General features: G+C 33.8%; 2 protein-coding genes across 2 annotated transcripts in view; one reads left to right on the top strand and one right to left on the bottom strand.

Annotated features, from left to right (window-relative positions):
* The first annotated feature begins 874 nt into the window (after nucleotides 1–874).
* On the top strand, nucleotides 875–4,176 carry LOC107466012 (eukaryotic translation initiation factor 6-2). Its single transcript, XM_052254793.1, has 8 exons — nucleotides 875–981; nucleotides 1,491–1,542; nucleotides 1,719–1,815; nucleotides 1,940–2,025; nucleotides 2,231–2,275; nucleotides 3,271–3,401; nucleotides 3,539–3,649; nucleotides 3,737–4,176. The coding sequence occupies exons 2-8, from the start codon at nucleotides 1,533–1,535 to the stop codon at nucleotides 3,992–3,994; spliced, it is 738 nt and encodes a 245-aa protein (XP_052110753.1). The 5' UTR covers nucleotides 875–981; nucleotides 1,491–1,532; the 3' UTR covers nucleotides 3,995–4,176.
* A 1,507-nt stretch (nucleotides 4,177–5,683) lies between these two features.
* LOC107466009 (T-complex protein 1 subunit gamma) overlaps nucleotides 5,684–10,181 on the bottom strand; it is a gene marked incomplete in the record, with an annotated part of 5,465 nt that continues 967 nt past the window's right edge. Inside the window, 11 exon segments of the mRNA XM_021130291.2 lie at nucleotides 5,684–6,095; nucleotides 6,368–6,442; nucleotides 6,517–6,621; nucleotides 6,728–6,853; nucleotides 6,925–7,587; nucleotides 8,174–8,247; nucleotides 8,516–8,587; nucleotides 8,664–8,732; nucleotides 9,077–9,146; nucleotides 9,306–9,373; nucleotides 9,616–9,688. Of these exon segments, the coding sequence (XP_020985950.1) occupies nucleotides 5,904–6,095; nucleotides 6,368–6,442; nucleotides 6,517–6,621; nucleotides 6,728–6,853; nucleotides 6,925–7,587; nucleotides 8,174–8,247; nucleotides 8,516–8,587; nucleotides 8,664–8,732; nucleotides 9,077–9,146; nucleotides 9,306–9,373; nucleotides 9,616–9,688 (1,587 nt within the window).

Genomic DNA, 10,181 nt, shown 5'->3' with positions numbered 1-10,181 from the left:
CCTCATTGTCGTCGGCCGTCCTGAACTCGTGTATCCGTCCTCGTCGTCGAGCCCTCTCCCTCTCTCTCTCGTCAAGCCTCTGTCTTCGAGTCTCCTTCTCTCTGTCCGAGCTCACTTTCCTTCCTCCATCGCCGTTACTTTCCTTCCTTTCTTGCCGCCGTAAGCAAAGTTGTTGATTTTGTTAGTTTTACTGATTCTGAGTTGCTGATTCTTCTGTATTTATTCATTTTTTTGTTAAATTTTCTAAAAATTTTGATGGATGATGGTTGATAGTTTTTTTTGTTAAATTTTCTAAAATAATTTTGTTATTATGTTGTTGCTAATTTTTTGGAATTGTGTTTGTGGCTGATTTTCTGGAATAATGTTGTTGCTGTTTTGTTAAATTTTGTGATGATTATGATTTGTTGCTGTTTCTGAAATAATATTGGAACACTTACTGGTGATTATGATTTATAATGATAAGTGTCTTCGTTTAGATAAAAATTTATTTGTTAATGTTTTTTTGGTGATAAAATATTATGTGCTGTCATTTACGTATGTTTTTATTTTTTTTTAGTTATAAATTTATATATTAAATTTTTAATAATTTTATTTAATATTTAATTAAACCGATTGAACCCTGGTTAAATTTCGGTTATTTATTTATTTATTAAATTTTTTTATAAAAGATAGATCTTTTAAAAAAAAGATATAAATTACAGTTTTTTAAAAAAGATATTTTTTATTTTTTTTAGTATTTTATTTCTACTATTAAAAATTTATTAAATACACTTAAAAATAATAAAAAAAATTATTAAAAAATAAGATTTTTTTATTGAAAAAAATCTTCTTTTATGAAAGATAAAGATGTCTAAACAAAGTCCTTAAATAGCTATGGGGTTCGCAATTAAAAAATCAAAAATCAAAAATCAAATACCAAATACCAAGTACCCAATAGCGGTGCCCTACCCTCCACCTCTTCTGCCACCTTCCACTGTTTAGGTAAACCATAACCACCCATGCGCTCTTCTTTGCTTATTTTCGAGCTTCAAGTGTGAAGTTATAATATTTTTTTGTTTTGTTATAGCTAGATAATCAGAGCCTGGTTGTTGTTCTTCTTCTTCTTCTTCCCTATGTTTGTGAATGGATTATTTTTCATTTGAACTTTATGTATATGAGATATGAATATCTGGTGGTTGGTGCTTAGTAGTAGGTTTAATTTGTGAATGGGTGTTCCAGCTGCTATTCAATACAAGCTTGTTGATCTTGTTGGATTGGTTTGGTCTCTAGTTCAAGTAGCTGATATGAAATAAAATCATCAGTAGTTGTTGTTGTTCTAGTGTTAAGCTCTTGGATACTAGGACTTGTGATCATCAACGTTAACAAAAGAAAAAGGGAAAGGAAGAAAGAAAGGGCTTCCACTATATGTTTTTGGATTACATTTAGGTGCATATTGCTATTATTTATTGCTTTATTTTTCATTTAAACCTAACTAGATATTATTGCTACAGATTCTTAGCTGCAGTTGGGCAAAGATTTTTCTCATCTCTGTCATGGCAACTAGTAAGTGATGAGTCATTACATTTTCACTTGTGTTTATTCGTTCATTTTGTATATAGTTTGATCATATCAGTTACCGCTTTGATCATCAACACATTATTTTAGGGTCAACTTTAATGGGAAATTATGTGTTTATCTTAGATATGACATTGTACTTGATGGATATTGATTTCCTGCAGGACTTCAGTTTGAGAATAATTGTGAAGTTGGAGTCTTCTCAAAACTTACCAATGCCTACTGTTTGGTTGCCATTGGGGGTTCCGAAAATTTCTACAGGTTCCATTCTTTTTGGATTAGTGAAAATATACATATTTCCCGGTGGATTCAAGTTATTTTTGACCTTGTTGAGATTGTAAAAGTGGATCTCTTGATGAATAAATTGATGTGTCTTTTCATGCAGTGCCTTTGAGGCTGAGTTAGCAGATGTTATCCCTGTTGTCAAAACCTCCATTGGTGGAACTCGTATCATTGGTCGTCTTTGTGTTGGTAAAGTTTTTCTCTTGGCTTGTCAAATCTCAATTAATATCAATCTTTAAATTGTGAAGTCTTGAACTATCGAAATACTGATAAGAATGACTACAATTTTTCCCCTTCTAGAAAAACAAGCAAGAGATGGTTACCTTAGTTTCTTCTATTAATTGATTATTGCATTTTAGACCTCTCATTAACTGGACTTTCTTTTGGTGTGCAGGAAACAAGAATGGTCTTCTCTTGCCCCATACCACTACAGACCAAGGTTTTTCTTAATTTTTTGATTTTCTGATTAATATGGTTCATGTTAATTTTATTCTTAGTGTATTTGATTTCAATGCCATGGTTGCATGTTAATTTGTATCCTTAGTGTTGTTAGATGCGATTTGGTTGTTGTGTTGTATCTTGTCAAAACATCTTGGTGCTTGGTGCTACACCCTCTTTCAAGAGGAGAAATTAAAATTCACCATACCTATTTTTATCACTAAAGTAATCTGTGTTCTTTTTCGATAGTGTTGTCAAACTAAGGTGGCATTTATTTTTCGGAACCATAGATGGTTGGAGATTATCTTTTAACGGAAAACAAAGCTGTATACAAGTTTCTACTAACTAGTGATTTTGGTTATCTTGCATGTTACATATCTCCATGTTTTGTAGTGTGGGAGTTGATTATAAGTTAATTCTCTAGTGTGCAATTTTGGAATGTTCTGATGTCTCGTAGATCCATGATTTCCAAAATTGATTTTTGGAAACGATCAAACAATATTGTAGTGATTTAAGTGCATAACCCTCACATAAAACTATTAATTTTCCACCACTTTAACAGTCTCGTGAGGGATTATGCTCCTGAACCACTACAACATTATCCACAGGAACTTTTTAGAATGTTGTTTAGCATTTGAGCAGTGATGTGTTGAGTTCTGTTTTGTTAGCACAGGTAAGATAGTTATCAATTACCCATATCATAAGAACTATTTCTAAGATTTCTCAATAGTTGTAAGTGAACAACTAAAGCAATACCAAACAAGCTGCCAAATTACAGGCTACCTATCTTGTTGATTCCAAGCATCTGGAATTGTTATAAACATTGTTTCCAAAATTATTCTTGATGTTTGCCGTGGTTGTATCAGTTTACTTGTCTTGGATTGTTTCTTAGTAGCATTTTTCTCATATATGGCATATCCATTGTTCAAGTATGCTCGTCATGATATTGTACTGACTCATCGTACTTGATCGTTTTTGCCACGGCTGTTGCTGAAGAACTTCAACATTTGAGGAATAGTTTACCCGATCAAGTTGTTGTTCAACGCGTAGATGAAAGATTATCGGCTCTGGGAAATTGTATAGCATGTAATGACCATGTTGCCCTCGCACACACCGATCTCGACAAGGTAGATTGTCTTGTTATAGCTTGTAGCTTTTTCTCTCTCCTATCTATGCTAATCCTTGATACATATTTAAGATTGTATAGACACTTCTTCACATGATTTTACCATGCTTTAGTATTTACGTTGAAATTGGTGTTCAGGAAACTGAGGAGTTAATTGCAGATGTTCTTGGAGTAGAAGTTTTCAGGCAAACTATCGCGGGCAACATTCTTGTTGGCAGTTACTGCGCCTTATCAAACAGGGGTGGTTTGGTAAGCACAAGATGTTCTCTTCAAAATTGTAACTTAGATATGTGTACAACATTGCTATATATGAATATGACCGTACCCTTGGTTCAGGTTCACCCACATACTTCAATTGAAGACTTGGATGAGCTTTCGACCCTTCTTCAGGTGCCCTTGGTGGCTGGGACTGTCAACCGTGGCAGTGAAGTAATAGCAGCCGGCATGACAGTAAATGACTGGACAGCATTTTGCGGGTCAGATACGACGGCAACGGAACTGTCCGTGATTGAGAGTGTTTTCAAGCTGAGAGAAGCACAGCCCAATGCAATTGCGAATGAGATGAGGAAATCTCTCATTGATAGTTATGTATGAGTGATAAAACTGTAGCCACTTTGCATACCGTAGTGTTCTGCTTATTTAGTGCCAAGGTATTAAAGTTTTGGTGATAGCTTTTGTGATATTTTTCTATTTTTCCTTTTGTGGAACAACTTGGTCATAGTGTGTCGTCTAAATTATAAACACTTAATTCAATCAAGAATTTTGGCTTTAATTAATTGTATGTGTCATGCTCTATTTTGTTATTTTATTGAGTTTGCGATGATCCATTAATCTATAGCTACCGGTGCATGACTGCATGCACTTGCGTTACATGGGCTTGATATATATATATAAATAAAGGTTATCACCACGCGAGTATATTTTGTATTTTATGTAGTAGTATCTTTTTATTTTTCAAATTAACATAAAAATAAGAATTAGGGTTAGAAAATGGTCCATTACCAGTTTACCACTAAACTTGTAACGTTTTTAAGATTTGGGAGAGGCATTGAAGTCATTTATCATAACCAAACTCATTTACTAGCTGTCATATTGATTCATATAAATTTTTATAAATTTACGAAGATTATTTACACAAATTTGATAGTCACCCACACATAATTTGGTTCAATAGAATTTCTTTTGTAATAATCTACTCTATTGCTATTAATGTAAAGAAAAAGTTGGACAACTCTTAGTTCTTGAAACTAGGAATGCTTCAAGGTATAGAGAGGGCGTTCCTAAAAAATTTGAGGTTAATACACCGTTAGTGAAAGATATTGTAGATGTATTAAGTACCCATTGTTGTGAAGCAAAAATAGAGTATCGCTTTCTTGTTCTTAAAGTTTGAATTGCTTTGAAATCATTAAGGGTCGTTTGGGAAGCTTTAAAAGTAATTTTTTTTAGCTTTGGACTTATGAAAAATAATAGTATTAATGTTTGGTGCAATTTTCAAAATCAAATTGCAGCTTTTTAAGAAGCTATTTAAAAGTTTATAGAGAAGTTAAAAAAATAACTTCTCTCATAATACTACTACTTTTTATCACATTTTTATAAAAATAAGTACTTTTAAAATTAAAAATTCAAATACAAAATAACTTATTTTATAAGTTATTTTTAATATAATCATTTATTAGTTAAATTATTTTTTCAAAAATAGCTTAATTACTAGACCTAAATCACTTAGAGCCAGTATCTTTAAAGATTAAGAGTATACCATCTCGGTGAGGAGCCTGTAAATTTATTAAGGTTTAACAACATTGCATTAATTATTCTTTCAATCCTGCTACTTGTAAATTTACAGGGTTTATATATAACTAGTATTTTTCTAATCAAAGAGTAAGTTACCGTAATTTTTTTTCCTAGCCTTTGTCATTATAATTGTGTAAGAGGAATAAGAGTTGTATATTTTATATATATACAATATTTATAAGTTATTTGTATAAGAATATTTAGGCACGTTGCATCATTCTATAAGTTTCCTCGAGATCCATAATGCCGAGGTGTGAATAATTATATGGTGATGCGAAAGTGTAAATGATTATGTGGTGCAGAGTTATGACAAAAAAAAAAAGGAAATAGGAAGTAATTAACTGGTAAAGTTTTCCAACTTAGCAAATGACCCAAGTCAACCGATTAAAATGAAACTAAAAAAAACTGAATACGACTCTCAATAAACACTGTATTTGCATACAAAAAGAAATGCCTTTTCTAAGCAATGAAAGCGAAAATTTTCCAGTGGCATTTGCAAAAAATCTCAACAATGAACAATCATTGTAGAACCAAATATTGTATGGATGATGAGAAACGGTCTGAATTTACCCTAGCAAAACATTAAAGGTACAAAGCAAGCTCCAAATCAAGAACTCAAAACTTAACAAGAGACTAGAGTGAAAAGTTCAGCAAGACCTAACAAAGGTTCAACTCTATATGTCAAAAAAGCACCGTCAGCTTAGTCATGTTCTCAGTCAGGTAGAATTTGCTCGCCATCGGCATCTGCCTCAGTCTCAACCTTAGGCTTCGAAGGACCCTGGCCTGCTCCAGGGGCCTGCCTCTTCTTGATTCCACTCACTACATCGTCAATCCGGAGAAGCATGCAAGCAGCTTCGATTGCAGTCTTAAATGTTTGTGCCTTCACGTTGTATGCATCCCAGATCTAAGATCATATTAAGAAAAAACAATTCAGAGCTCATTCACATGCTGTATCTGTAAATCACTTGAAATGATGTATATATGTACATAATGCAAATCTAGTATAGATGCTCGTGAAAAGCAAAGGGAAAAATTGAGTAGGTATTGTCTTCTCTATTCGGGAGTGAAATAACTTAAGCCTGTCGGACATAATTCTAATATGATAAGACTAACATTGGTTGGGAAATGGTTATTGGTTGTTTTCGGAATATGTCGAATTAAAGAAAATTAATGCACCTTAGCTTCTTTCATGTCAGTGATGGCACCAGTATTTCCATCTATGCCAACCCACGCATTCTCTCCATTCGCATGCTATATTCCAAAACACAAAATTAGACATGATCAACAAAAAAATCATCTAGAAATGAAATTTCGAAAGTTCTTACTTTTCCTTGTAGTGCAGTCATAGTCCTGATGACGTTAATTCCACAATTTTGTGCCAAAGTACGAGGTATAGCCTCAAAAGCAATGGCAGCTGCTTCATAGGGCCACTGAGTCAACAAGAATTCGTAAGTTAAAACCAGATTAAACTACAGCTACGGGACGATAAAAAAAGCCTACCATAGAACTTAAGGGCAGGAGCAAGATTACACTCACCTTCTCTATTCCTTGAACTGATGAACTCTTCTGCTTCAAAGTCGCTGATACAGTCAACTCGGTAGCACCACCTCCAGGAACAAGATTTGGGTTTTTTATTATATTCCTTGCAACAGACATAGCATCCTGTCATGAAAACATCATTTAGGAAGCAGTTACCAAATCTACAGGTTCTCAGTGCCAATCAACAAGCATACCTGTAAGTTTCTTTCAACTTCATTCAAGAGATCCTTACTAGCTCCCCTCAATAGTACAGTACAAGCTTTAGGGTCTTTGCATTCAACAATAAATGCAAAAAACTCATCTCCGATTTTCTTTACTTCAAATAACCCCGCGCCAGTACCAACATCAGATTCCTGTAATTCATCTGGTCTGTTCACAATAACAGCACCACATGCTTTTGCAATTCTATTATTATCAGTTTTCCTCAGCCTTCTGATAGCACTCACTCCATGCTTGCTAAGATAATGGCATGCCAAATCACTAAGGCCCTTCTCTGTAATCACTAAATCAGGTTTAAACTTCAATATTTGCATGCAAAGCTCCTGAATGTATTCTTCTTCCATCTTCAACAAGAGACTCCAGTCTTCTTCTCGGAGAAGTTCAGCATTTGTTTGGTTTTCACCCTTTTTATACTCAAGGGGACTGTCAAGAAGGATGATGCGTGGGTTAACAATTTTTCTCCTCATTTTGCCAGGGGCAACCACATCTTTGTTTATCATAACTCCTTTAAGAACTTTGGAATCCTCCAGCTGCCCACCAGGGACCTTCTCAACCTTAATATAATTTTTTATATCTACATCTCTCAAGCCTTTGCCAAGATCAACACCCACTGTGGTAGTAGCATCAATAGCTAAATCCTGGAAATTAACCAAACAGATATAGAATTATTATCCAGACGTTTAAAGTCATGAAAAAATTATTTGAGTTCACAGTATCATAAGGTTTTAATAACATTAACTCGAAGCAAATTAAAAAGGTGAAGTCAAGAGCAAAAAGACGGGAATAATTTCCAAGACTTCTTGTTTGCTACATTTGCATGCACCTGAATATTAATAATGTATACTTATAGCTATGCACACATGAGTCATCCCAATTACTCCATATTCCAACCTAATTATACAAAGATAACTCAACCTACATCTTGTGTATATGCTGACAAAAATAATTCAGCCTCTAGACAATATGCTCAAATTACAACATGAACAAAAAAGTTGTATTGATCAAAATAACAAATGAATTTTTATAGGTTCATTCATGGCTGAAGAAACTTATGCTTCACAATTTCCCTTCAACTAACACTGAAAGTATTATGCCCGTTTATTGATGGCTTTAAAAACTATCCATAAGCAAGAAAGATCCAGCCAACAAATAAAAAGATATATAAGGTGGATGGGGGAAGACAACAAACTTAAGAATCTAGCAGAAAGAATAATGTATACTCACAGCAATTAAATCCCCAAATTGACTAGTGAATTTGGTACCTATGCAGCTTTTAACTAGCCCCAGCATTGTGGATCCTGCAGTTTTATCCACATGAAGAATGTGTAAACATGAGACTACATGTAGGGGATTACAGAAATAATATAGATCAATTGTATCAGAGTATCAGACAAAATAACTTCAAAATGGTAATGGCATCTGTTGAGCATACATCATACTCAGATAGTAACAAGTCACAAACTCACCAAATCAACAAAAGTAAACAATGTAATTTGTGGAAAGTGTAATTGGTAAGAAACTGGAACAAACAAAATAAATAGATAAATATGTGGCAGCAATACTTACTATCTTTAGTATCAATAGGCATTGCAATTTTGTCAAGAACAGCAATGGCATCCTCCAGAGCTTTGTTGTAAGCTGCAGATCACAAAGTGATGGAGTCATCAAATACAATAGCAACTGTTGGAAAAGATCCAGAAGCAACTATAATTACCTCGGCAAATGACTGTGGGGTGATAATTCTTCTCAATGAAAGCTTCAGCAACATGAAGCATCTCACCAGCTGTAAATATATTAAACATATAAAGTATGTGGAGAAAATGAGGAAGTATTGCTCAATAAATCAAATGAGATTTTAAGATGAACAACAAAATATGGAATTCACCAATCATGACTTGTTACTCAACCATACAGAAATAAAGTAAACAAAGATGTGCAACAACTGTCCTTCACTCCTTCGAGTCTCAATTCATAACAATATCAACAGTTAAAAGAGTAATGGTAGAATGGATCCGCATGAAGTAAAGCACCAGGTGAGAATTTCTTACAAAAACAGGATCTTTTCCCACTAGGTGAAAAATCATTATTTGAGAAAAGGAATAAGAAAACAAAATACATAAGATATACCAAGAATGATGACAGATGTTGTTCCATCTCCCACTTCTTCATCTTGGGTACGACTCAATTCAATCATAGACTGCAGCATTGCAAATAAGAGTGCAGTATTAGAAATTTCAAACCAAGCTGTAACTGAAACCTAAATATCTTTGCATATACAGAAAACCGTGTTTTCATAAAATTCTTCTCAGAATGCAAGCAAATATCAATGAAGTAAAGTTAGAGAGGTAATTCATACCTTTGCAGCTGGGTGAGCAACATCTAATTCACGCAAGATAGCATTTCCATCATTTGTCACCACAATTCCTATTAGTTGAGGAAAAAGAATGGCTATCAGACAAATATGTAGAAACAAAATCCAAGATTGCAAATGAACAGTTATACTAAAAACAAATAGAAGAAATTAATAATATCAGGGAAGAGTATTACTTCAAAGAATGCTCAATATCGTTATGTTAAAAAATAATTTAAAGATGAAAGTTATCATGACATGGAAGAATCGTAAATAGCATCAAGTTAAAAAGTATTATGAAGGAGAAAATACTGACCACCCCCAGCATCAAGCAGCATTTTTAACATCGATCTAGGTCCCAAGGTTGTACGAATTATATCAGCAACGGCCTGGCAGGGACCAACCATATTAGAAAACTAAAAAGATAACTAGAGAACAGATCACATGAAATCCAGATAATCCGCAATTAAAGTTCTAACACAAATACAATAGCACATACTATCTGTTGCATGATTTACTTCACTAAATCCTCAACATATGTAAGCATATCAGTCCCATAAAAAGAGAAAACATTGCCACCAGTCACCATAATTGTTTCGGAAATTTGGGATTGTACATTGAAAACAGAACGAGTTCAAACAGAACAAACAAAAATGGTCCAGAACTTACAAATTCTTGGAAGCAGAAACCTGGACGTATAAACTAAAAACAGAAGATGATTTTAAATTATATTCTCATGAGTTTCTAACTTATATTCTTCAAATAGTGTATAGATGGTTTTACACCAATCCAAGAAATTAATTTAAAAGGAAGACCGAATACGACCACTTTTGTAGAATCACACTGTACCTCAGTTAGTGAATGAAATGTCGCAATGCACCT

This window comes from Arachis duranensis, chromosome 9 (genome assembly GCF_000817695.3).
Source record: "Arachis duranensis cultivar V14167 chromosome 9, aradu.V14167.gnm2.J7QH, whole genome shotgun sequence".
Taxonomy (NCBI): domain Eukaryota; kingdom Viridiplantae; phylum Streptophyta; class Magnoliopsida; order Fabales; family Fabaceae; genus Arachis; species Arachis duranensis.
Note: the sequence above shows the minus strand (reverse complement) of the source record. Positions and strands in the feature narration are given on the sequence as shown.

Bases quoted from the DNA above. Each gene is read 5' to 3' on its own strand.
- LOC107466012 (XM_052254793.1), top strand. The intron at 1,816-1,939 runs GTTCCATTCTTT...CTTTTCATGCAG, and splicing joins GGTTCCGAAAATTTCTACAG to TGCCTTTGAGGCTGAGTTAG. The intron at 2,276-3,270 runs GTTTTTCTTAAT...CTGTTGCTGAAG, and splicing joins CCATACCACTACAGACCAAG to AACTTCAACATTTGAGGAAT.